This window comes from Cetorhinus maximus, chromosome 25 (assembly GCF_964194155.1).
Source record: "Cetorhinus maximus chromosome 25, sCetMax3.hap1.1, whole genome shotgun sequence".
NCBI classification, from domain to species: Eukaryota; Metazoa; Chordata; class Chondrichthyes; order Lamniformes; family Cetorhinidae; genus Cetorhinus; species Cetorhinus maximus.
In genome coordinates, this window is record NC_135903.1 from 2,728,618 (window position 1) to 2,755,794 (window position 27,177).

Below are 27,177 nucleotides of genomic sequence, written 5' to 3' on the forward strand. Positions count from 1 at the left end.
TTTTAAAGTCACGATTCTGGTTTTATTTATCTTTACTGTTTGCAGTTACAGTATACCAAATATTTCAGAATCAATATCCCACAAAGGTTCATGGGAATCCATCATCATCATCTTCTGCCATTTCTTTCGCAAACTCCAGGTCTTGCTGTTCCCGCTCGCGCCGTTCCTGTAAGACAGAGGGGCATTTAAAATCTGTACAACAGATTCACGTGAATTCATTTGAAAGATAGAAGAGAGACTTTTATTCATATAGAGCTATGGATGTGAATCATGTTTCGCAGAAATGTTTCTAAAATACTTCCAATATAATTAATTACTCTGAAGTGCAGTGACTCCTGTTAGATAGGTACAGCTGGGTTTTGTACACAGAGATGCCAAAAGCAGCTAAAAAGATCAGTTAATCTGCTTCTCTTTTGATGTATTTGAATCAAGGAGAAATATTGGGTAGGACAGAGAGAATTTCCTGCTCTTCATCAAACGGTGCCATGGGATCTTTAAAATTGATCTGAATCAACAAAAGAAATGAGGCGTTGACTCAATGTTTCATTGGAAGGATGGCACCTCTAAAAAGCAGCACTCTCTCACTGTGGTACAGTTGTTGCACTGGTCTGCTAAATCACTGTTACAGGCTCAAGTCTTGGGAGTGGGAGCTGAACCCAGAACCTACTGATGCAAAAGTGCTATGTTAATGAGAGTCACAGAGCCATTATGGCACAGAAGGGCACTATTTGGCCCATCAAGTCCATGCCAACTAAAAAACATTGCTAATATAGTTTTGTCTTAATGCTGAGTTCCATAGCCTTGTGGTGTGGCTAAACTATTTCTATCCAGATTTAAAACTTTCTTCTTTCAGTATTGTATAGTACAGTATTGTCAAAAGTTGCATAAAGACTGGTTTGAGATGGCTGTCCACACAAGGGGTGAAACAATTTACTTCAACTAGATGGTGCTATTGTAAATAAGTGACACCTTACAGATTCATACAAGGCAGTCTTCACTTATTTAAAGATAACTGGTTTTCCAAGGGAATAAAAAATGAAATCTGCTTTCAAGCCAAAATGCTTATGTCTGGCTGTGTTGTACTGACCCCAAGTGAGCAGGAAGTATGGCACCAGGGACCACTTGAGTGATGGATGTTGGAACTGTAGCGTGTCTGGGATCTCACCCAATAATAACTCCACCATAATAAGCAACTTTATGAACTGTTTGCTTGAAGCCTGAAATTAATGGTCCTCTATCACATCTCCCGTAGGAATTCATCCAATCCCTTTTTAAAACCTCGCTATGGTTTTCTATTCTAAAATTATCCTAATTTTATTTAAAAGCTGCTTAAATTTCCTATTTTCATTTGACCCCTTAATTTTAAATAGTTTTCTTGAATTCCATGTCACCAGAAGAATGTTCCCGAATCCAAGTTCCCCATGGCCATCAAAATTTTAACAGCCTCCACTAAGTCTTGCTCAGTTACAGGGTGATGCCCATGGAATGTAGACTCCTGCATAATTTTCCTCAAGTTCAGGAGTTAACGTCATAGCTATCTTTGATATTCCCAACAATAATTCTACACCTTCCTCATAATACAGAACACCAAATTAAATACATTTGCCCAGATTTGGCTTTAACGGCTTCATCAACATCAGACCTTTAGCTGTACACCCAATATTCTATTTGTTTTCTTTACTGCCTGCGAAATTGATTTCAACAATCTATCCAAAAAACTCCCTGAAATCTCATTCTGGCCATCGTGTCGCTACAGACTCTCTGTAAGAGCAGCTCAGCTAGTCCCCCTCCCCCTGCCTTTCCCTGTAGTTTTGCGAATTTCTCTTCAAATAACTATCCAGTTTCCTTTTAAAAGCCACAATCAAATTTGCCACCACCACACTCTCAGGCAGTGCGTTCCAAGTGATCACTTAATATGTACTCATTTCTGTCTTCTACCTAATTTCATCACTTTGACCATAATGTTTTGAACTCCATCGGCATCTCTCTGCCCATCGATCAAACTTGCCCAAATCCCTTTAGGTGATCACACATTAACATTACTGGTCACTGCATCCAATTTGGTGGTATCCACAAGCATAGGCACCTTGGAAATTATCTGTCCTCTAATTTATATTCAAAAGTAGTAGTCTCAACACTAACCCTGATCAATGGCATCAGCAACCAGTTCCAACGTGCCACCGTCCCACACTTTGCCAATTTTGCAATCTACTTTTCAGTTACACAGCAACCCCCTAGCCTATTACTCTGTATCTATCCCATGGGAACACATTTTACGAATCAGATTGTTACGTTGAAATCTAGTTAGAGAACATCCACTGCCTGATCTTTACCAAATAGATGTGAAGCCTCCTTGAAGAAATCTGCTGAATTAGTCATAACATTCCCTTCTGAAGCTGGATCTCCAAACCAGTCCTTCCAAATCATCTATTATGACATCCCCCCACCCCCCCGCTCCCACATCAAAGCCTCAAACACCTTCCCCATAATCACGCTTGTTACTTTCAACAATTTATATGGACCCAGCCATATAAATACAGTGGCTACAAGAGCAGGTCAGAAACTGGGAGTTCTGAGGCAAGTAACTCACCTCCTGAATGTCCCAAGCCTGTCCACCATCTACAAGGCACAAGTCAGGCGTGTGATGGAATACGCTCCACTTGCCTGGATGAGTGTAGCTCCAACAACACAAGAAACTTGGCACCATCCAGGACAAAGCAGGCTGCTTGATTGACATCCCATCCACAACCTTAACATTCACTCCTTCCACTACCGGCACACAGCGGCAGCAGTGTGTACCATTTATAACATGCACTGCAGCAACTCTCCGAGGCTTTTTCAACAACGCTTTCCAAACCTGCAACCTCTACCGCCTAGAAGACAAGGGTAGCAAGTGCATAGGAACACCACCATCACCTGCAAGATCCCCCTCAAGCCACATACCATCCTGACTTGGAACTATTTTTCCATTGCTTCACTGTCGCTGGATCAAAATCCTAGAACTCCCTTCCTAACAGCACTGTGGGTGTCCCTGCACCACAAGAACATATGAATTAGGAGCAGGAGTAGGTCACTTGGCCCCTCGAGCCTACTCTGCCATTCAATAAGATCATGGCTGATCTGATTGTAACCTCCCGTCTACTCCCGATAGTCTTTCACCCCCTTGTTTATAAAGAATTTATCTACCTCTGCCTTGAAAATATTTAAAGACTCTGCTTCCACCGCCTTTTGAGAAAGGGACTTCCAAAGACTCACGACCCTCAGAGAAAAAAATTCCTCTTCATCTGTCTTACATGGGCGACTCCTTATTTTTAAACAGTGACCCCTAGTTCTAGATTCTCCCACAAGAGGAAACATCCTCTCCACAACCTTAAAGGTTTCAATCAAGTCACCTCTTACTCTTCTAAACTCCAGTGGATACAAACATAGCCTGTCCAACCTTCCCTCATAAGATAACCCACCCACTCCAGGTATTAGTCGAGTAAGTCTTTTCTGAACTGCTTCTAATGCATTTACATCCTTCAATAAGAAGACCAATACTGTACACAGTACTCCAGATGTGGTCTCACCAGTGCCCTGTATAACTGAAGCATAACCTCCCTACTTTTATATTCAATTCCCCTCGCAATAAACAGTAGCATTCTATTAGCTTTCCTAATTACTTGCTGTACCTGCATGCTAGCCTGATGTGACTCATGCACTAGGACACCCAGATCTCTCCGAATCTCTCACCATTTAGATAACATGCTTCTTTTTCATTCTTCCTGCCAAAATGGACAATTTCACATTTGCCCACATTATACTCCAATTGCCAGAACTTTGCCCACTCACAATCTGTCTACATCCCCTTGAGGCCTCCTTAAGTCCTCTTCACAACTTACTTTCCTACCTATATTTGTGTCATCAGCAAATTTAGCAACCATCCCTCTGGTCCCTTCATCCAAATCATTGACATAAATTGTAAAAAAGTTGAGGCTTCAGCACTGATCCCTATGGCACACCACTCGTTACATCCTGCCAACCAGCAAGAGACCCTATTATGCCTATTCTCCGTTTCCTGTTCGCTAGCCAATCTTCTATCCACGCCAGGCTCACCACCACCTTCTCAAGAGCAGTTAGGTATGGACAACAAATATTGGCCTAGCCAGTGATACTCACGTCCTATGAAAGAATAAAAAAAGAACAATGGAAACCTCACCTCGGCTGACTCCAGGTCTTTGTTGTATGACTTGGGTGGGAATCGCATTGCCTGTAAAGCAGAAGTGGACATTTGAGATTTCTAGGGGTTAGAAATGATAAAGTTCTAAATGATAAGCTTGTCTTTATGTTCTGATACAATAGAATTGTCTTGGGGCAAATCCTGTTAGCTCCAGAACCAAAGTACTGAACTTAGGTTCCAGTCGGGCCTGAATGCTTTCCATCACAAAGCTATAACTGCTCCTAAATAGGTTAGTAAATCGAGAACTTTGTGGCTACAGATATCTCACTCACTTCAAAGCCAATAATCCCAGTGCAGCTGTACAGATGTGGCACTGGGCCACACAATGCTAGCCTTCAAATAAGATAACTTTTAAAGAAAATGGCACCAATTGTTGCAAAATAATCTTGCCACATAATCCTTTTGCTGAATAGGAATATTTTCACGAACTAGAGATTAGAAGTTAAAGAATAAAGACATTTTCTAGAGAATCAGATTCTACCAAATCCATATAAACTGCACCACTTCAATAGGTTCCTCACTCACAGTTCATTCCTCGTTGGGAACAGTAACATAGTGGTTACGTCACTGGACTATTCATCCAGAGGCAGGGGGATGAGTTCATGTCCCACCAAGGCAGCTGGGGAATTTAAATTCAATTAATTAAATAAATCTGGAATTAATAAAAAAAACTGCTAGTGTATCAGTAATGGTGGCCATATAACCAGCAGACTGTCATACAAAAACATCTGGTTCACTAATATCCTTTAGGGAAAGAATTCTGCTTTTCTTACCCAGTCTGATCTATACGTGACTTCAGATCCACAGCAATAAGGTTGACTCTTAACTGTCTTCTGAAATGGCCTATCAAGTCACTTAATTGTCAACAAGGTTGCTCACCTTCTCAAGGGCAACTAGGGATGGGTAATAAATGCTGGCCTTGCCAGCGACACACACATCCAATGAACAGAAACAAATGCTTTCGCGCCCTCGCACAAATTCTGCACAGACTTCAGATCTATAAGCAGGAAAGGTAGTAGAAAGAATATGGAGGAGTAATTTTTGCTGAGAAGAGCACTTGGTCTACGTGAACAACAACCCAAACAGTCAAACAAATGAGATGTTGAGTTGTCCAATGTAATCAAAACCTTAAGTTTAAAAAAGGCTGTCTTATGTATCACTCTAATCTGAAAACTACGGATCAGAAATAATTCTACATTCACGCCAGTCTTAGTTGTTCATTTCTCATTCTAAAAGTTCAATTCAATCAATTATGGAAAGGAGCCTGGTGTGTTTCTGCCTTACTTTGACAGACATGTTGTGGATATCCAAACAGAAGGAGATTCTCTGGTGGAATGCCAGTTGAGGCTCTCTTGTGCCATAAATGTCGATGGTCTCTTTAGACTGGACGTATCCTCTCTCATGGTTAATAGAGGCTTCAATCACTCCATCACGAATGGCCTGGTTAAAAAAAGAAAATTAGAATGTTTCTCCACGCAGCCCCCTCCCCGATGTAGCTTTTTCCCTCTTCTGAAAGTGGTGTCTCCTGCTGGGTTTCGCAAGTGTCAGCAGCCCCTCAGTTTCTGACTTAAGCGGGCACTCTTCATGCAAGAGGCTAGAAAGTGAATGGTATCAGAGGGTTCAAGAATGTCAGGCCACCACTGAGGCCAACCCTAACTGGAACCAAAATATACTTTGCAGCAGGAGTCACTGGATATTCATTGGATGATTTTCTCTCTGCTTAACAAGAGGCCACCGGTAACACTGTTGCTGACAGTCAGATGAAGAGCCACTCAAAATACTCCCCCTCATCAGACTTTCTTCTCAGTCTACCAGCTGAGCACCACCACCCCTGACACCTGAATGCTGTGCTCATTGTAATCACTGCCTGCCTCCAGGGCTTTTTAATCAAGAGTTCATTTCTTAGACAGCAAAGCACTGGGCCGCAACTACTTAGTTGCCTTAGCCAATGTGGAGGGAAAAAAAGGCAAAGTGTAGCCAAGCCTCTGCTTATGCTAGCTACCTCAGTGATTAAATTCCATTCCAAAATTCTCAATAGATAAAAACCACCACTGTGCCAATTACATTTTTCCCACATTATTTTAATTTTCCCATCACTCCTCCTTAGGTTTCAGTATCACGTTTCATTTTCCAACCAGGAACGCAATATACATTTATAACTGGAGGCTGGGTAAGACTGACCCAGGGAAGCGATTTCCCAAACCCATAAGGAAGTGCCACCTTCTTGAAAACTGGAACTCATATAAACAACCCATCAATTCACAGCACACTGATCTTCCAACCCATGGCCCCATGTATTATAAGTGATCAAAAAGACAATATTGGTTTGAGGGAAATTTCTATTTTTAACATTCTATTTTTAACTTTTCAATCAAAATATTGAAGAATTTCAGAAAGTAAAATAGAAATAGTAAAATAGAAAGTAAAAAAAAAGTTAAAAATAGAACCTGAAACATGAATCTATATCTTTCGGTTGCAGATTGACCTGCTGTCCATTCACAGTACTTATTGTATGAATTTCAGAATTCTAGCAACCAAACTCTTTTTTTAACCCCTCCTATTGAAGTTACCTTGGCAACTATAAACTCAGCATCTTCAGGACTGTCCAGCTGCAGTTTCTGTGCTATGTCAGTGAGAGAGATGCGGGAGTAAGATAAACTAATCATCCTTACACCTGTAGGGGAAAGAGAAGAGGTTTTAAAAATTGCATATGATTCAAATGTTTAATTTTTCAGGGATTACACTTTTACAGCAAGCATTAACAAAACATACTAAAGATATCAGGGCTTTTATTTTGAGGGGCAGTGCATTAAACAGAGGAAGACAGTCGTATATCTGATTCATTTTAGAAGATAATCCTGTAGTTCTGGACTCTTTCCCTCCCAGGCTACTGGTTCCATCTCTCAGGCTCTCAATCTGCCACTGGCCTCTCCAGTTCTTAGTCTGCTCCTGCTTTTTCTCTAATATCTGGATATTTTAAAATGCTGTCTCAACTCTCAAGACTTTCCAGCCTTAAAAACCGCATCGATGGAAGAAGAGGTCCAGTTTCTGTCCCTGTGCTGCAGCGGCAGTGAATAAAGCACTGAACATATATTAAAATCAAACAAATTACATTCTGGGCAACTGTTCCATAAGTCACCGTGACAACTGAAAAAGCAGAACATTAATTTTGTGACTGTGCCTCCTGCCACTAGTCAGAGGGAACAAAGAGTTGACCAGAAATCAAATCTTAAATCAACCTGTAAGGATGGAGATGCAGAGGCAGACAACAAAAATAAGGAGAGAAAGAGAGAGGGGAAGAAAACAGTGAGAGAGCAGAAGGAGAGCAGCAGAAAGATGCTAGAGAGTCAATTACCAGCCTAAACCATTATATAAATACAAGCTTGTTCTTTTTTGACATCTTGAAACCTCACTGTAAAGCCGGCAAACCATATGATGTTCAGTCAACTGCTGCTCTTTGAAGTTAGGGTTGCAATACAGTTGAAATGTTGACTGCCTTATATAGCAGTCATTTATTTTTTTCGGCTACAAAGTACAGAGGCTGGTCCTACACTGGGTCACCTTAGACGCGAGCATAAAATAACCGATACCCTCCTCTATGCTCTGACAGTGCACCTTAAGCCTCAGATTTACTACTCCACTCATGAATTTTACATCTCCCATACCATCAGTAATTGTGTTCTCTGAATGGGATTGCCAGTGTAACGCCAAATTAGATTAGCTGTGCTTTGGTTTCACATCCACGCGGATCTGGGTTTATATAACTAACAATACCTTTAAATTACTAACTGCAACCTTATGTCAATCAAATGAACCGAGTGGACAATAATGATTGAGACCAATGTATTCTGTGCTGCTTATACAGATGCCCTTTCCAGCACTGGATTGTGGGTAGAAACAGGAACATTGGCTAATTTTCTCTCTCCCCACTCAGGGACATGGAACCACAGTTTCCCTACTCCAACCCTAGCTGAGATCAACGTGGACTGAAATTCAAACCAGATCAAAATTGTGGTCGGTGTGGCTCAGTTCCATACTCCCCAGAACATCCAATTTACTGAGTTGGTAGGGAACCTCACAGCTGACCCCACTTCAGGTGGTTCGAGCAAGATTGCTAGAAAAATGAGGGCAAAACAAGAACTGGAATATGAATTTTCCAAATTTGACAGTCAGTCTAGATGTGCTGGCCTGGCAGCAGGTGCCAAAGTGACGAAATGGGCAGCAGATGAAAAACTGCTGAATTCTTGCACTGAATTCTGACCTGTTTTGATGACATTGTGTCGCAGGCGGATGATCAGCGTGTAGGTGCCATCAGTCTGAAACTTCTCGCCAAACTGCTCTAAAACCTGGTTAAACTTGGCCAAGTTCCCAGTTCGCACAGCTGGAGGAGGGGAAGACAAAAATGTGAAGCTATTCGTCCTAATTGGGAACAGTATGAGTACAGCACGTTCAGAACAGATGCTAAACAATTTCCTTTTACATGCAGTAACTTTTAAACAGAGTTTTTGTCTAATTAAAATATAAGCAGCTCAAGGAAAAGATCCTATTAAACTATGGCAACTGGAGTATGGGGTAAAATGAAGAAAACAAACCTTTTATTTACAAAACACCAAAGCAAATTGAGTGAAGAACACGAAAGAATCTTAAGACCCAATTAAAACAAATCAGAATTATTGCCAGTCATTACAATAATATGGTTGAGATCAAGTCCGAGTTTCCAAGATCAAAAGCTTTACACCACAACAATTTTAGCATTTCTGAAATTCGATAAAGGTGTGTGTTCTTTGGCAACCAGTGTCATCATCATGTGCTTCTAGTAGAAGGCAGCTTAAAACTTCCACACTGTATCCAAGCTTTTTGTCTTTGTGGCCTCGTTATTATGTACCACGCAGCCTCAGAGGTCACAAAGTTTAAATTGATGTTCTCATAAATTTGCATGCAGCTCAAGTTGCTAACAGTAACAGTGACGTAACTGCACTAAATCAGCCCTATACAAACCTCCAGAACAGCAAAATTCAAATGGGACAAATCAACTGATAAGAACCAGAAGCACAAATATGACACGATTATCTACACTTTAAGGCTGCATTTCCAGGGCTTCATGGAGTCACAGGCTGAACATCCTGTTCTATTCGGTCCCAACAATGCAACCTTGGGTCAGTCTTCAGCAGCCACAAGAAAGAATCCTGTGGTGCCTCTGAGCGCTCCTACCAAATTAGACAGTTTGTCCTGAAGCTTCAAATTCAGTCTTGATTGAGGCTGTTCTAAATAATCACAATTCTGGCCAAAAATAATGAGATTTTGATCTCATCAATCTAGGCTGGCTTCAAAACCACAGATGGCAGAGATACTAATCCATTGTGCCTTCAGCTCCATGTTTTAGTAATGGAAAAACTGTTGCTGTTTTAACAAACCAGCAGGTGGCTATGTTCTCTGTTGCTAATACTGGAGTGCACAGGGGCTAAAAGTAAACTTATGGAAGTTAATGAAATCCAATAGCCCATTTAACCTCAACTAACAGGATTGAATCAAATTAATCACACTGAGTTAAACAGTTTAAATTTTAAACAAACTGCACCTGTTGGTACAATACATCGGACATCTCAGAAGACACAGCTTAAGAATCAGTCACTATGGCATAGGCCATTTGGCCCATTGACTCCATGTCAACTAAAAGAACCACTGATATAGTTTTGCCTTAATGTTGAATTCCACAGCCTTGTAATGTGGCTAAACTACTTCTATCCAGAATTAATACTTCCTCCTTTCAGTGTTTAGTGCAATATTGTGAAAAGCTGCATAAAGACTGGTTTGAGATGGCTGAAGGGTTGTGTCCACACAAGGGGTCAAACAATTTACTTCAACTAGATGGTGCTGTTAGCTGTTTTGTAAATACGTGACACCTTATGGATGCAAACAAGGCAATCTCTTCGCTTGCTTAATTCTAAAGAAAGTTTCAGGGCTTTCCAAGGGAAGAATAAAAATGAAATCTGCTTTAAAGCCAAAATGCTTGTGTTTATCTGTATTGTACTGACCCTGAGTGAGCAGGAAGTATGGCATCAGGGACCGCTTGAGCGATGGTTGTCGGAACTGTAGCCTGTCTGGGATCTCACCCAATAGTAACTCCACCACAATAAGCAACTTATGAACCTGGTAATGAAATATACATTCCTCATAAAATTAGTTTTGTTAACACATTTATAGAGCCACCAGTATATTTAGGAGGAATAATATTTAAGAAAGAAACATACTCCCTTTATTTTTCATTTAAGAGAGATTCATATTATCTTTAAAAACTACACCACTAAGCTACAATTCTTTTAAAACAAAACTTTACGTTTTTAACTCACTGTTTGCTTGAAGCCGACTGCAGTGTGCTGTGGTGCCTTTCGCAGAGCATTAGTCAGGGTTCTCCGTGCTTCTGAGTATTCTAACTGAATTGCTTTAATACGACCTGAAAGCAACAAACACTTTTTATAAATCACAAAAACCTACATGGATATACCAATAACATCCAACCAGCATCTATACAGAAAAAATTTCAATGCAGCAAACAAATTACTCACTAACTGAGATTTTGCTAGGGCTGCAAAGCATCCTTGTAACAGCCATTTGCAAGTTGTGTACAGTATAATGCACAACAGTACTACAGGAGTATTCACCAGCTATCTAGAGTGATGGAAGATCTGCCATCATGAAGGGTAATTACTGATAACACTTAAAAAACTATGACTCACACAAAAAGGGAAAAGGCTGTGTCGTGACTGGGAATAACTGAATAGGCATTTCAGAAGGCACAATATCTCTCAACTGTCTTTATTTTGCTTTCTTTCTTAAGTGATTGCATCAGCCATGACTCAGTTAAGAGCACTCTCGCCTCTGAGTCAGAAGATTGTGGGTTTAAGCCCCACTGCAGAGATCTAAAGCACAAAAATCAGACAGACACTCCAGTGCAGTACTGAGGGAGTGCCACACAGTCAGAGATGTTGTCTTTCGGACGAAACGCTAAACTGAGGGTCCAACTGGTGTTTACAAAAGATCCCATGGCATTCTTCCAAAGAACAGCAGGTGCCCTGGCCAATATTTATCCCTCAATCAACATCACTGAGAAAAAGAGATTATCTGGTCATTGTCACATTGCTGTTTGTGGGAGCTTGCTGTGCACAAATTGGCTGCCATGTTTCCTACATTACAACAGTGACTGCACTTCAGATATATTTCATTGGCTGTAAACTACTTTGGAATATCCTGAAGTTGTCAATGGCACTATATAAATGCAAGTCTTTCTTTTAACAGTGCACAACTGTTTAACAGTTACTTCACATTGAAAGACTGGACTGAGCCTCACCAGTGTAATACAGATATCTTGCCCACTCGTTGTTATTCGCCTGTTCTGGGAAAATGGATTTGGAGACAAGCTTCTCTGCCTGATCGTACAGGTTATATTGCAAGTAGTTTCTCAATAACAGGTTCAGCAGAGTGGCCTGTCCATCAGCGTCATGGCGAAGGGTGGCTGTCCTCAAACGCGCATGCAGGAAACTTAGAAATAATAGATTAGTTACTCGTAATGTTAGAAAATTACACTTAGGGTCAGAGTGAAGATACTCGCCACTCTGGTCCTTCGTTTTATGAGAGCATAAAGAGTCAAAATTATTATTTACCTTGGTCGATGAATCTATAGCAAGTGGCTATGGGTTTAGAATTAATATTAGAAGCATAAGATGGAAGGTCAGAAGAATCTTAATCTTACAAAGGGTTATTTAATCATGAAATACATGATGGCCAGTTGCTACTGAAGGCAAATTGATCATTTAATTAAACACTAAATTCTACAACCCATCAAGGCCAAATTCTTCAGCAATACCACCAAGTTCTGTAGTAAGTCTGCCAGCATTTGGGGACATTTTAATCTTAATAAATATTTTTTAGGGAACAGCATATCCATCATCTTCAGCCTCAACGACATAACTAACTCCTTTGCCACTAATTCATCCCTCACCCCTCATCAGCTGAAACACAACACACCTTAGTGTTCAGTATGAACCCCAGCTAGGTTTTAAATCCCAAAGCCTATCCATCACCATGACTATTTACTCGCACCTCTACAACACTACCACTACATTTACAACGGGGGATAAAGTTTGGAAAACAAAGGGAAAATATGGCTGGGTAGGTATACTCAGGCCTCAGAATCATTGATCTCTTGAGGGTCTGATTAAAAGGCACAGGGAAACAGAATTATATCAGCTAGCTTTGATGTGGAACCGGCACATACATAATAGCCCAAATGTCTTTGTGCTGAAATGTCCATGATTTTATGTATCTACTTGTACTTTTAAGTAGGTAGCAACCAGCCGTGGGACAATGTCTTAATATTTGCTCCTTGTTGGTGACCCGAGTTCCAGTTGTGGTATTCCCACTGTGAAATCGGCAAACACAATACAGGGATTAAACCTGACATGTTCCTGATCACTATGGCTTAGTACCTATCATCTGGGAACTAATGCGGTAACTTTTGCTGATGGGAGTATCAAGATATACGAATCCCCCAATATACCAATTCTTTCATTTTCAAATAGTCGTTTGGTAGTACAGAACTTGAGTATTGCTGAAAAAAGACACATTGTCGAAGCTTTTCATCTTGCACTCATCAGGACAACTCGCAAGAACACCAAACGTAAAGGGAACAACAATTTATACTTCATGAGAAGAGAGTGCTGATTGGTTCACGAGTGGATTCTAATTGGTAGAGGTGTTGCCATGGAAAATGTACCAGTTAACCAATGACTGACAGTTAACTGCCTAGCTTTGTTTAAGTTCAAACCAGGTTTTGTCCTTCATTTTCATTATCACTATATACAGAACTGGAACTTTAACATATCTCTACTGTCGTGCTCAAAGGTCTAAAGTGAAGCAATATTCTCACCTTCTGACTGCATCAAGTTTGTGTAGGAATTCATAAACACGAGCGTGGTAATAATAGCACTTAGCTGCAACCAAGTCTAGAGCACGGCGATTCTGAGCAGCGATCTTTTGCATCAGATCATCTGAGCATTTCTGTGCCTGCATTAGAAAATAAAAGACAATGCCATGAGCATTGGGCTCTCTTTAGTGCCAAATTTCATTCTATTTTGAAGGTGCTAGAGCCTTCCAGTATCAGCTGCAAGTCAGTATTCTTCAAATGCGAGGGTGTACGGTCAGTAGTGCCAATCTTCAACCACTTCAGGTATCACAGCCAAAACTGAGCTAAAATTATTGCAGTCTTCTAATTCTGGCCTCTTGCGCATCCTTGTTTTCCACTGGTGCACCATTGATGGCCATGACTTCAGTTGCCTAAGCTCTGGAATTCCCTTCCTAAACCACTCCACCCCCACTCAAAGTTACTCCTAAAAGTTGTCCCTTTGACCAAACCTTTGGTCCTGTTTCAATAATTCTTTTTTTATGCGGCTCGGTGTCAAATGGCACTCCTGTGAGGCCACTTGGGATGTTTTAACTGCTTTAAAAGTGCTATATAAATACAAGTCGTTTTCACTTGAAATCACACATATGCACCCGCTTTCCAGCAAAGAACAATGGGCAATATTTCATGACAGAGGAAATTGGGGGGGGATTGAGGTCAAATGTAGTGTGGCAATTGCGGTAGTGTGGACCAGATTCAAATTAAACAACTCGAGAAAAACAGAGGTTTTAAATTCTCTGCATTGTCTGTTGACTGCATTTAGAAAAATAAAAGAAAGTAGTTATAATTTATGCACTCCATTCATGCAAATGTGGGATGGAATTCAATGCCACCCCCCACAACCATAAAATTGAATAGGAAGATGTGGGGTGGAGAGTCTGTCACCTTCCCAACTCCCCCCAATCGATCGCTCGGCAGGAAGAGTTGAGAATTGAGAACGACCTTCCCACCTGGAGGTCAACTGAGGCCCTTAAGTGGCCATTTACTACACTGTCAGAAGTGTTGTCTTTCAAATGAGGTGTTAAATCGAGGTTCTACCTGGTCAGGCAGGAATAAAAGACCCCACTGCAGGAAACTTCTCCCAGTGGCCTGGCCAGTATCAACCATTGCAAATGACAGCCGTGGATCAGCTGGTAGCACATTCACCTCTGAATCACAAGGTTCCAGGTTCAAGCCCCACTCGAGGACTTGAGTCAAAAAACTGATACTCCAGTGCAGTACTAAGGGACTGCTGCAATGTAGGAGTTGTTAATGTTAAAATGGTGCTGCAATAAACTAAATGCTTTAAATTCGTTATTAAGAGCAGCTGCCCCCAATTGGGGAAGGATCACACTGGGGGTTGGACAACAAGAATCTGTGCCTTTATTTTATAGTCATGGAAATAAAGCTGGTTTAAGGGAAAAGACTAGCTTCAGATTCATCCTTTCCTCAATATATGATTAATGAGATTAACAGATGAGATGTTAAACTGAGGCCCCATCTGCCTGATCAAGTTGAGGTAAAAGATCCCATGGCACTCTTTCAAAGAACAGCAGGGGAGTTTATCCCCGATGCGCTGGCCAATACTTATCCCTCAATCAACATCGCAAAAAGAAGAGGTTTATCTGGTCATTATCATATTTCAGATTTATGGGAGTTTTCTGAGAGCAATATTGCCTGCTGTGTCCCTACATTACAACAGAGGCTACACTGTAAAAACTAATTCTTTGGCTGCAAGGTGCTTTGAGATGTCCAGTGGTCACAAAATGCAAGTCCTTTGATTTTATTATAGAACACACTGTTCGATCATTTCTGCATTGGAGATTTTGTTGGGTACTAAGTAGTTGTCACATTTCCCTACAAAACAGTAACTGCATTTCAAATGCAATTCATGGGTTGTGAAGGAATTTGGATTATCCAGAAGACTCAAAAGGTGCTATATAAATGCATAATATAAAAGCAAAATACTGCGGATGCTGGAAATCTGAAACAAAAACAGAAAATGCTGGAAAAACTCAGCAGGTCTAACAGCATCTGTGGAGAGGGAAACAGAGTTAATGTTTTGAGTCCGTATGACTCTTCTTCAGAACTAAAGTGAAGTAAAAATGTGATGAAATTTATACTGTTTAAGGCGGGGGGGTGGAGCAGGTGAAGCTGGATAGAAGGCCAGCAATAGGTGGGGGCAAAGGAGAGATTGACAAAGATGTCATGAACAAAAGGACAAAGGGGGTATTGATGGTAGTGCTAAGGGCTAAAGGGAGGTGCTGATAGTGGCATTAAGGTAAGAAATCAGAATGTGATAATAGCAGGATAAGGGTAAGCACTCTGAAAAGAACAACATGAACAAGTGACAGATGGCCCTTGTTGGGGTGGGGTGGAGTGGGGTGGGAGAGGGGACAGGGGTGGGGGGAAAAAGATCAAAAATAGGATAAAAGGTGGGGATAAAACAATGAATAAAAATGAAAATAAATAAAAATAAGTGGTGGATAAAAAATAAAAATTAAAAATGAATATTGAAAAAAGGGGTGAGGATAGAGGAGAGAATTCATGGTCTGAAGTTGTTGAACTCAATGTTAAGTCCGGGAGGCTGTAAAATGCCTAGTCAGCAGTTGAGGTGCTGTTCCTCCAGTTTGCATTGGGCTTCACTGGAACACAGCAGCAGGCCAAGGACGGACACGTGGGCATGAGAGCAGGATGGTGTGTTGAAATGGCAAGCGACAGGAAGGTCTGGGTCATGCTTGCGGACAGACCGAAGGTGTTCTGCAAAGAGGTCACCCAGTCTGCGTTTGGTCTCTCCAGTGTAGAGACCACCATATTGGGAGCAGCGAATGCAGTAGACCAAATTGAAGGAGGTGCAAGTGAAATGCTGCTTCATCTGAAAGGAGTGTTTGGGCCTTTGGACAGTGAGGAAGGAGGAGGTAAAGGGGCAGGTGTTGCACTTTCTGTGATTGCATGGGAAGGTGCTGTGGGAGGGGATAAGGTGTTGGGGGTGATAGAGGAGCGGACCAGGGTGTCCCATAGGGAACGGTCCCTACAGAATGCCGACAGGGGGTTGAGGTGAAGATGTGTTTGACTGGGTGTCATATGACTCAAAATGTTAACTGTTTTTCTCTCTACGGATGCTGTTAGAGCTGCTGAGTTTCTCCAGCATTTTCTGTTTTTGTTGCTATATAAATGCAAGTGCTTTCTTTCTTTAACTACTTGAGGTACTTTTGTACAAAAGCTACAAAGTCACAAAACTAATTCTTACGCAATTTACAAATTAATGGGACTCATGTTACTGCTCATCTTAAGCTTTACACATTACAAGTTTCCACTAGATGATTATCTTTGAAGCTGAAACTCACCTCAGTGTATCGTTTGTTGTTTGTCAAGTAAATGACCAGTAAAAGCTGTAGATAGGCCTCTGCCTCAGGTAAAAGAGGTACCGTGGCTGCCTTCCCTGTTCGAGGGCGAAACTGTACTTCTCCCTCTGTATCCATGGGCTAAAAAAGAATGATACATGTCATGTAATGTATTACGCAGTCTTCAGTGCAGTCATTTTTAAATTGACCATTTCAAGTGTATCGGCAATGCAGGCCTCCTAAATTTCTTTTAGTGATTTAACACGCGGTGTGGTACTGCATTTCTGTACCATACACCATGGGGATGAACCTAACAACACACAATGTCTATTGTGGCGGAATGTGAACACCAACCTTCGAGGCACCATTTCATCTATACTGGCTCACAAAGACAAGGTTGTATAAATTCTGGAAACATTACTAATTACGAGCACATAGATTTTATTCAATAGTTTAGCTATCCAATGCACGTTAACTGGTCAGATATCTAAGAAATTAAATCCTAAATTGATCTCATTTCCATCAATCTCAGACCACTGATTTCAATTGTAAATTCAGTAGTTAATGCTGAAATTGCACAACATAATTGTAAACTTTTATTTTAACAATTAATCCTACTAGTTAGTTTAATACTTTCAATCTTTACATGTATAACTCTAAAGTTAATAAGCAACTGTTAATTCACGCCTTTGATAATCAGCAAGGAGGTTTTAATTCATTCACTCAGCTTGTGCAGATCCTGACAGGAGGTCGGTGCTGCAAATGTTAATATAACCCAAATCAGCTGATGCAAGACAAATTTAGGTATTATTTAACTCCTAGGCTCAGACTGAATGGCAAACCCCAGATGATTCCTTGAGGTGAACGCGTTAAGGATTCCCATTTTGGACATGACGGGAATCAAGATTCCCATTTTGGACACCACGGGAATCAAGGATATGGCGATAGGGAGGGAAAGCAGAGTTCAGATAGAAGATCAGCCATGAATGGCAGAACATGCTCAATGGGCCAATTGGCCTACTTCCACTCCCGATTCATTTGGTGCCCTCAATGAATTCCTTGTTCAACTGAATAATCGCCTCTGATTCACACATTCACAACCAGTAAAGCATCCACATAAAATTTAGCACTCGACACCAACCTCCTCGAGAAAAGCCAGCAGGAAATCCCGTATCGAAGTGTTTGACACAAAGAAGCCATTGATGGCCTTGTAGAGGACGGTGGGGTTCAATCTCCGACAGGTCGGAGGAAGTGCTCGCAGAGCGCGCAGAACAAACCGTGGCTCTTTGCTCGACACAGCTTTCTCAATCTGCTTCACATGTTCTTTTATATCTGAAAAAAAAAAGCGAGTGCTTCAGGATGATTTGTTTTAAGACTACCTGGAATTGCATCAGTTTCCCTGTTGATTCCCAACATCTACTTCCAGGGCCCTTGTGACATCATTGAGAATTTCACACCCCCACTCTTGGCTGCATCATACAAAGTTCCACTCTTCGTACATTTCAACAGGAGGCAGAAATTTAAAAAGGAATCAGATTTACTTCCTAACATTTTCCCCCATCGCACTTTGTTGATAACATCCCTATTGTTGCAAAACACTGTATCAGCACCACGAGCCACTCCACGGGAATCTAACACAATTCACAGGTTGCCCATTGCCCACCATGGTTTGCCAGACACTGCAGGAAACCAATTTTGCTCCAGCCTCCGTTTTCCTGCAGCATGGGCTCCATGCTAGGGTATATCCCACTTGTCCACACAAACAGATTACATGGATCAAAGTTCACTTAGTTCTCTAGTGTCAGAGAACTTAGGAGGCAACAGCCTTAATGATCACTTTTCTCTGCAATACACAATGGCCTCTTCCCTCTGTGTGCTCTGATACTCCACCAATTCCAACTGATTACATCCACCATAATGGAATCACTCTGAGGGTATCCATTTCGAGGGCAAGTTCTTGCCATTTTTAACGCAAGCTCAACCTAGGAATGACAAATATCATACTTGGCCATTCCGAAGGCATGTTATTAGCGGGTCTCTGAATGCCAATATGTAACATGTGAAGGCATCCTTTAGAAGACTGGCAGTAAACACCTCTGTGGAATCAAGTAACAAGGATGGAGATTAATTGCTAATACATGAATATTTGAATTCCAAAACACTTGAAATGATTGCAAACAAGTCTTGAATTTAACTAATTTTCTAGAAATCACAAGAGGTTCAAAGAAACTGCCTTGTGATTGCACTGCCATTAAAACATAAACTGAGTTAGAAATTCTCATCCTCAAATCTAAATCCCTTTGTGGCCTTGACTCCAACCAGCAAACTCTATAACCTCTCCTAGTCTTACAACCAGCCCTACGTTTCTCTTTCCTCTTACTTTGACCTTGAGTGCACCCTCCCATTGATGCACCCTCCCATTGACACCAATGCATCCAGCTGACTGACAAACCCTGGGATTCTCTCTCAAAGCCCCTCAGCTTCATCACTGCCTCCAAGGACTTCTTAATACTGATGTATATGACCAAACTTTCAGTCAACCTTCTTGATGTCTCCATCTTGGGTTTGGTGTCCATTTTCTTGATTATCCCTCAGAAGCACCTTCTATTATACTAAAAGCTCTATAATATAAATAAATAAGTTGTTATTGATGGAAGCTGGATTATTTCCATGGCTTTTTCATCACACGTCTTGTACAAACATAAAATGAGGTGAGAAATCTCACCTGTTCTCTGTCACTGCTGAAAAGGTCATCATCCCTAATGATATTAATGGAGTAATAACAAATTGATCAAAATTAGACAGATATATAGCGTAATGGTTATGGGCATTAGACTAACAACCCAGAGGTTGAGAGTTCAAATGCCACCACTGCAAGTGTGCTAATAATCTAGTAATCTACCGGTTTTTGTAACCTGCAACAAAGATGAGGCATTTGCATGGCGCTGTGGCCAAGAAAAGTCATGAGATTGTCCTAAGTCCCAACTGGTTCACTAAGACAACTTGATCTGGCCCACAAACAGCAATCCAATTCAGACTGATTCAAAATGGTCTCTGAAATAGGAATTGCTAGATGCAAAAAGACCAAAGTTCATCTGATAATGGAAATGTTGATGAAATACAGCAAACAAACAATCTCCACCAATAAGTGGTAGTCTACAAAAGACACAGTCATGATGGAAAGAAAACCTCAGTGGTGGAGCACTTTGAGATTCGAGGTTCAAAGTCAGCTGCTGCCCCAAGCTTATTAACCTTTACTACATTAAATCTCAAATTACTCATAGGCCGTATTCCAAAATGTTATTTTCTGAAAGAAATCCATCTAATTTGGCCTTTCGAGTGGGTAGATAAGAAGTTTCCTAACGACAGACTTGCCATACAAGATCACTACACTCTGCTGCCATACAAAAAACACAGGATAACCTTGCCAGTTACAAATAGCTGCAGGTTTCACAGCGCAGTTATCACTTCCATTGCAGCACATCCCCGTGGTTTCTGAACAACTATACAGCCAAAATAAAATGGAAAGCAGCAATACAACAACTCAGAGGCAAACAATTAGCAGATAGATACACCAAGCAGTAATGGGTTTGCAGGCTGGTGCTCTGTAATTTTAGCACATTGCTGGGTCACTAGCCTACCATCCCTTATCTAAAACTCTCATGGGAACTTTGTCAATACAAAGACAGCAATGATTCAAGGGGCGGCTCATCACCATCCCGGGGAAATTAGTGAAAGTCAATAAACACGGCCTTGCCAGCATCACCCACTGAACAAATAAAAAAAATGCACCTCTCACCATGTTTTTCTGACACACCATTTGTATCAACTACCAACAAACTGCTGAATTAAAGATCTACATCAGATAAAATCCTGGAATTCCCTCCTTAACTGCAGCAGTTCAAGAAGGCACTGCCACTTTCTCAAGGGCAATTAGGAATGGGCAACAAATGCTGGCCTTGCCTGTAACGCCCACATCCTATGAATGAATTTAAAAAGACAAAATTTTCAAGAGTAAGGAAATGTTAAAGTTACATCAAAAGTAAATCATACAGCTGTTAACCATTATTCCCACTCTGTCAATGCATTTTCCTCATCACTGTATAATGTATAACAACGTACAATAACGAGCACCTCAACCTTCCTTGAATTTGCAGTGTAAATTGGCATTAAATCATTACAAATGCTAATCCTCCAGGATGAACATTTCCTTACAGCCATAATAGGGCACAACAGCAGTTAGCTGCAAACAGCCACCTTAGCTATCAGTTTTTGGAGGGAAAATCAGAATAAAATACATCCAATTTCATATATATGCATCAGAAAATAACAGGCGGCTGCAAGGACTTCAAATGGGATGTTCGCTGATGACTGCGCCATGTTCAGCGCCATTTGCGACTCCTCAGATACTGAAGCAGTCCATGCCTAAATGCAGCAAGGCCTGGACAATATCCAGCTTGGGATGACAAGTTGCAAGCAACATTCATGCCACACAAGTGTCAGGCAATGACCATCAGCAACAAGAGAGAATCCAACTATCAACCCTTGATGTTCAATGGCATTAGAATCACTGAATCCCCCACTATCAACATCCTGAGGTTACCATTGACCAGAAACAGCACTGGACTAGCTATATAAATACTGTGGCTACAAGAGCAGGTCAGAGGCTGGGAATCATGAGACACGTAACTCACCTCCTGACTCCCCAAAGCCTGTCCACCATCTACAAGGCACAAGTCAGGAGTGTGACGGACTATTCCCCACTTGCCTGGATGAGCACAGATCCCACAACACTCAAGAAGCTTGATGCCATCCAGGACAAAGCAGCCCACTTGATTGGCACCACATCCATAAACATTCACTCCCTCCACCACTGACACACAGAAACACCAGTGTGTACCATCTACAAAATGCACTGCAGGAATTCACCAAGGCTCAAAGAGAACAAAGAAAAGTACAGCACAGGAACAGGCCCTTCGGCCCTCCAAGCCTGTGCCAATCATATTGCCCGTCAACTAAAACATTTTGCATTTCCGGGGTCCGTATCCCTCTATTCGCATCCTATTCATGTATTTGTCAAGCTGCCTCTTAAACACCACTATCACACCTGCTTCCACCACCTCCTCCCACCACCTCCTCTGACAGCGAATTCCAGACACTCACTACCCTCTGCGTAAAAAACTTGCCCCGCACATCACCTTTATAGTTTTCTCCTCTCACCTTAAATCTATGTCCCCTAGTAATTGACTCTTCCACCCTGGGAAAAAGCTTCTGACTATCTACTCTGTCCATGCCACTCATCATTTTGTAAACTTCTATCAAGTCGCCCCTCAATCTCCGTCGCTCTAGTGAGAACAATTCAAGTTTCTCCAACCTCTCCTCATAGCTAATAACCTCCAGACCAGGCAGCATCCTGGTAAACCTCCTCTGCACCTTCTCCAACGCCTCCATATCCTTCTGGTAATGTGGTGACCAGAATTGCACGCAATATTCCAAGAGTGGCCTAACCAAGGTTCTATACAGCTCCTTCGACAGCACCTTCCAAACCCACGGCCACTGCCATCTAGGAGGACAAGGGCAGCAGATAGATGGGAACACCACCACCTGGAAGCTCCTCTCCAAGTCACTCACCATTCTGACTTGGAAATATATCGCCATTCATTCACTGTCACTGGGTCAAAATCCTGGAACTCCCTTCCTAACAGCACTGTGGGTGTACCCACACCACATGGACTGCAGCGGTTCAAGGAGGCAGCTCACCACCACATTCTCAAGGGCAACTAGGGATGGGCAATAAATGCTGGCACAGCAAGCAAAGCCTACATCCCAAGAATGAATTTTTAAAAAGCAGTAACTTAACCTCAGGAATCAGCTAATAGCAATAAAGCAGTCACAGTCAGTTTACTTCATTGTTGGTGACCACAATTCAGGATTGGGGAAGGTTTCTCAAATGATAATCTTCGCCTGATTGCTAAGAAATAAATCAGTGTCCATTAAAAATTGTTTAAACCTGTAGGCTTTTGGACGAACCATTAAATGGAGGCCACATCTGCCCTCTCAGGTGGCTGTAAAAGATTTCAAAGCAACATACGAATTAGGAGGAATAGGCCACTTGGCCCTTCAAGCCTGCTCCACCATTCAATAAGATCATGGCTGATCTGATTGTAACCTCAACTCCACATTCCTGCCTACCCCTGATAATCTTTCACCCTTTTGCTGATCAAGTATCTATCTACCTCTGCATTAAAAAATATTCAAAGATTCTACCTCCACCGCCTTTTGAGGAAGAGTGTTCCAAAGACTCTCAGCCCTCAGAGAAAAATTTCTCCTCATCTCTTTCTTAAACGGGCGACGTCTTATTTTTAAAGTGACCCCTGCTTCGAGATTCTCCCACAAGAGGAAACATCGTTCACACATCCACCCTGTCAAGTCCCCTCAGGATCTTATATGTTTCAATCTTACTCTTCTAAACTCCAACGATACAAGCCTAGCCTGTACAGCCTGTCCTCATAAGACAACCCGCCCATTCCAAGTATTAGTCTAGTAAATCTCTGAACTGCTTCCAATGCATTTACATCCTTCCTTAAATAAGCAGACCAATGTTGTACACAGTGCTCCAGATGTGGTCTCACCAATGCCCTGTATAACTGAAGTATAACCTTCCTACTCTTACATTCAATTCCTCTCGCAGTAAACCATAGCATTCTATTTGCGTTCCTAATTACTTGCTGTATCTGCATACTAACCTTTTGTGATTCATGCACTAGGACACCCAGATCCCTCTGCATCTCAGAGCTCTGCAATCTCTCACCATTCAGATAATATGTTTCTTTTTCATTCTTTCTGCCAAACTTTTACATTTTCCCACATTATACTCCATTTGCCAGATCTTTGCCCACTCACCTAACCTATCTATAGCCTTTGTAGGGGAGCTGTCAGAGTGCCCTGTAAAACATTTATCCCTCAGTTAACGCAAGTTAAAAATAATTATCTGGTCATACACCTCACTGTTTGTGAGCCCTCGCTAAGTGTTAAATATATTTTGCTACAACAGTGCCTACACTTCAAAAGTAATTCATTAGCTGTAAAGTCAGGATGCCCTAAGGTCCTAAAAGTCCACACAAGTGCAATAAAAACAGCTCGAGTTCTGCTGAATATCACCAGCATTTTCTGTTTTTATTTCAGATATCTAGCATTTTCCTTTTCTTTGCTGTAGAAATGCAAGTTTGTTTGTTCTTGTCATCAGCTACTACTTTCTGTCCTTAACCCCTTTAATTTATACTAAAGTGGAATCTATTCACATTATGCTCTACATGCTCCAGGTTCCAGTGGCATCCCCAACATCAGATAACAAAATTCCAACAGCTGGGCCACTCCACACAATGGGTTTGTGATTTCGATGTAATTGCTGAATGTTTACTAACTGATACTCTGCATAGGATTAATTACTACAATCAATGCAATTTTTTATCATCTTTTAAAATTCTGTGCATTCCAGCAGTGCTCCCTCTCTATAGATCTATTACAAATAAGGTACACAATACAATAATAATAAATAAAAACAGAAAATGCTGGAAAAACTCAACAGGTTTGGCAGCATCTGTAGAGAGAGAAACAGAGTTAACGTTCCCAGTCCATATGGCTCTTCCTCAGAGCTAAAGAGAAGTAGGAATACAATGGATTTTATACTGCTTAAACAGGGGTGGAGCAGGTGGAATGAGATTCGAAGGTCAGGGATAGGTGACAGCTAAGGGGAGATTGACAAAGATGTCATGGACACAAGACAAAGTGAGTGTTAACGGTAGTGGTGAAGAATAAAGAAGGTGCTGAGAGTGGCATAAAGGTAAGATAGCAGAACAAGGGTCAGCTACACAATACGATACTGTGTAATTTACTCAAGGCCAGAATTAGAGGAGTGTAGATATTTTGGAGGTTTGTAGGTCTGGAGGAGATTACAAAGATAGGGAAGAACGAGACCATGGAGGGATTGGAAAAGAAAAGTGAGAATGTTAAGATCAAGGCATTGCTTAACTGCGGACCAATACATGACAGCGAGCACAGAGATGATGGGTGAACAGGAGTTGTTGTGAGATAGGACATGGGCAGCAGAATTTATAGATTATTATACATTTCATAGTGGACATTTACCTATCAGGGTGATCTGAACCAGCTCTCTGCAAACATTCCTACTACTTTCATCCATTACATCTCAGGTTATATCTATATTAATTTACATGTTGGTTATAGTGTGTTTTTCTCCCCACAGGATGTGGACGGCACTGGCAAGGCCAGCATTTATTGCACATCCCTAATTGCTCTTTAGAAGGTGTTAGTAAGCCATTTTCAACTCAATGGCCAGGTGGGCCATTTCAGAGGACAATGAAGAGTCAACCACATTGCTGTGGGTCTGGAATCACATGTAGACCAGACCGAGTAAGGACGGCAGATTCTCTTCCCTAAAGGGCATTAGTGAACTTGATAGATTAGTGAACCTAATCTAGTAGTTTCATGCTCATCATTAGTGATACTAACTTTTTTATTTCAGATTTGTTTAATAAATAGAATTGCTTGGTGCCTTAAACTCTAGATTATTATCCAGCAACATAACGATTATACTGCGAGTCCCACATTTATATATGTGATCAGTACAACTTTCTCTAGATCAGACACTAACTTATTTAAAATATACCGTATATGTTACTTAAATATATATATATATATATTAATCTTTATTATATTTAGTGGATTTTTTTTATTCGTTGGGATGTGGGCACTGGCTAGGCCAGCATTTATTACCCATCCCTAATTGCCCTTGTTCAGATTCTGCCGTAGTGGGATTCAAATTCGGGTCCCCAAAGCATTATCCTGGGGCTCTGGAATACTAGTCCAGTGACAATACCACTATGCCACCACCTCCCCCTCCCCTGTCCAGTTCTTTGGAACCAGCTCCATTACTTATATTGGATACTTTATATTAGATTAGTTTATTTTAATTTTTTGCCACATAATCCTGAGGGAATCAGCTCCGTCCAGATTTCTGCCCTGACTCCACTAACTGAACAGTTTATTATCACCGTGTATATATACACCATCCAAGTTATGTATGACGATGATCTATTTATATTGATGAATGATAAACTATTTATATAGTTGATAATGATAAACTATTTATATTTTATATCCAATGTGATCAGGCCCAGCTCTCTGCCCCTCACCCCCACTGTTTATCTGGGATATTTTACATTAATTGGGTTAAGTTACACTGATTGTAATATTTTACCCTCCAAGGTGATCAGATCCATGCACCTCGTAGCCTCACTTACTGAATATTTCATCGTCCCAGCCTAACTATCGCTGAGGCGATGTGTAATGAGGGAGAGTGTAATGGCCTATTTTATATTTTATGTGTAGGGTGGTCCAACTCTGACTCTAACCCCCACTGTTTAACTGGGATACTTTGGGCTGGGGATTGTTCTTTGTGGATATTTTACCTGCCAGACTGATGAGGTTCAGCTCTTTGCCCCTCAGCCCTACTCTATTTAGACTGATATTGTTAGGCTCATGATTTGTGGGTATTTTACCCTCCAAGATGATCAGATTCAGTTCTCTGCCCTAATACCTACTCTGTATCTAGGATAGTTTACTTTAGTGGGTTTAAGTTGCACTGATTTCATCCTCCAGAGTGATCAGATCCATCTTTCTGCACCCCCATCCCCACCAATAACCCTATAGTTTAACTGAGTCATTTTAGATTGGATTCATTTGGGAATTGTTCTCTGTGGATATTTTACCCCCCCAGGATGATGAGGATGAGGTTCTGCCCCTCACTCCCTCTCTATCTGTTTAGATTGAGGTTAATGAGGTTATTATTTGGGGTGTTTTACCCTCCAGGGTGATCAGGTCCAGCTCTTTCTGACTCTTCTCTCCGCTCTCCGGCTGCTCGCACTCGGGCTCGGCCGACACGTCCTTCATCTCCACATCGGGGGCCGGGGGCCCGGCCGTCAGTTTGGCCTTTTCCGGGGCCGGCTCCTTGGGCTTGTGCTTCCCGGCCGTGTCCTTCATGGCGGCGGCGGCTGGAGCGGGGGAAAGGCTGGGGCTTAAACTGCGGCCTCTGGGTCTCCGGGAGGGTTTGTCGGCCCCGCTCTTTCCCGGTGTCTCTCCCGGGGTCTGGGTCTCTCTATCCCGGGGTCTCGGGGTCCGGGTCTCGGTCTCTCTGTCCCGGGTCTGGGTCACTGGGTCTCCGGGTCTGAGTCTCGGTCTCTGGGTCTCTCTGTCCCGGGGGGTCCGGGTCTCGGGGTCTCTATCCCGGGGTCTGGGTCTCCGGGTCCCGGTCTCCGGGTCTCGGTCTCTCCCACGATGACTGGGCACAAACTCCTGACTAGGCCGCACCGCCAGACACTCACAATCAACACCCGCATCATCCACCGCAGCCCCACCTCGTGGAGCGCAGAGCGATCGATCGCTCAGGGCCCATTCTCCATCGACTCATCCTCCAGAGTCTGAGGGGGGTGGGGGTGATAGTCACTGGTCTGGTTAACCCCCCCCCCCCTCAAAGGTCAGTTTAAAATTCAACTCATCCATCAGCCCCTGAACAACTTGGTGAAAAGTCCATCTTGTTGTTTTATATCTTGTTCAAATCTGCAACTCTGGCTTATTAAGTGACTCCAGACTGAGTA

General features: G+C 41.9%; 1 protein-coding gene across 1 annotated transcript; it reads right to left on the reverse strand.

Annotated features, from left to right (window-relative positions):
• psmd3 (proteasome 26S subunit, non-ATPase 3) lies at positions 1–26,919 on the reverse strand. Its single transcript, XM_078529277.1, has 12 exons — positions 26,386–26,919; positions 17,643–17,833; positions 16,505–16,642; positions 13,146–13,282; positions 11,568–11,758; positions 10,570–10,673; positions 10,255–10,369; positions 8,481–8,600; positions 6,790–6,893; positions 5,504–5,659; positions 4,199–4,249; positions 1–166 (listed from the first exon to the last, which is right to left on the reverse strand). The coding sequence occupies exons 1-12, from the start codon at positions 26,561–26,563 to the stop codon at positions 89–91; spliced, it is 1,563 nt and encodes a 520-aa protein (XP_078385403.1). The 5' UTR covers positions 26,564–26,919; the 3' UTR covers positions 1–88.
• Between the last annotated feature and the right edge of the window lie 258 nt (positions 26,920–27,177).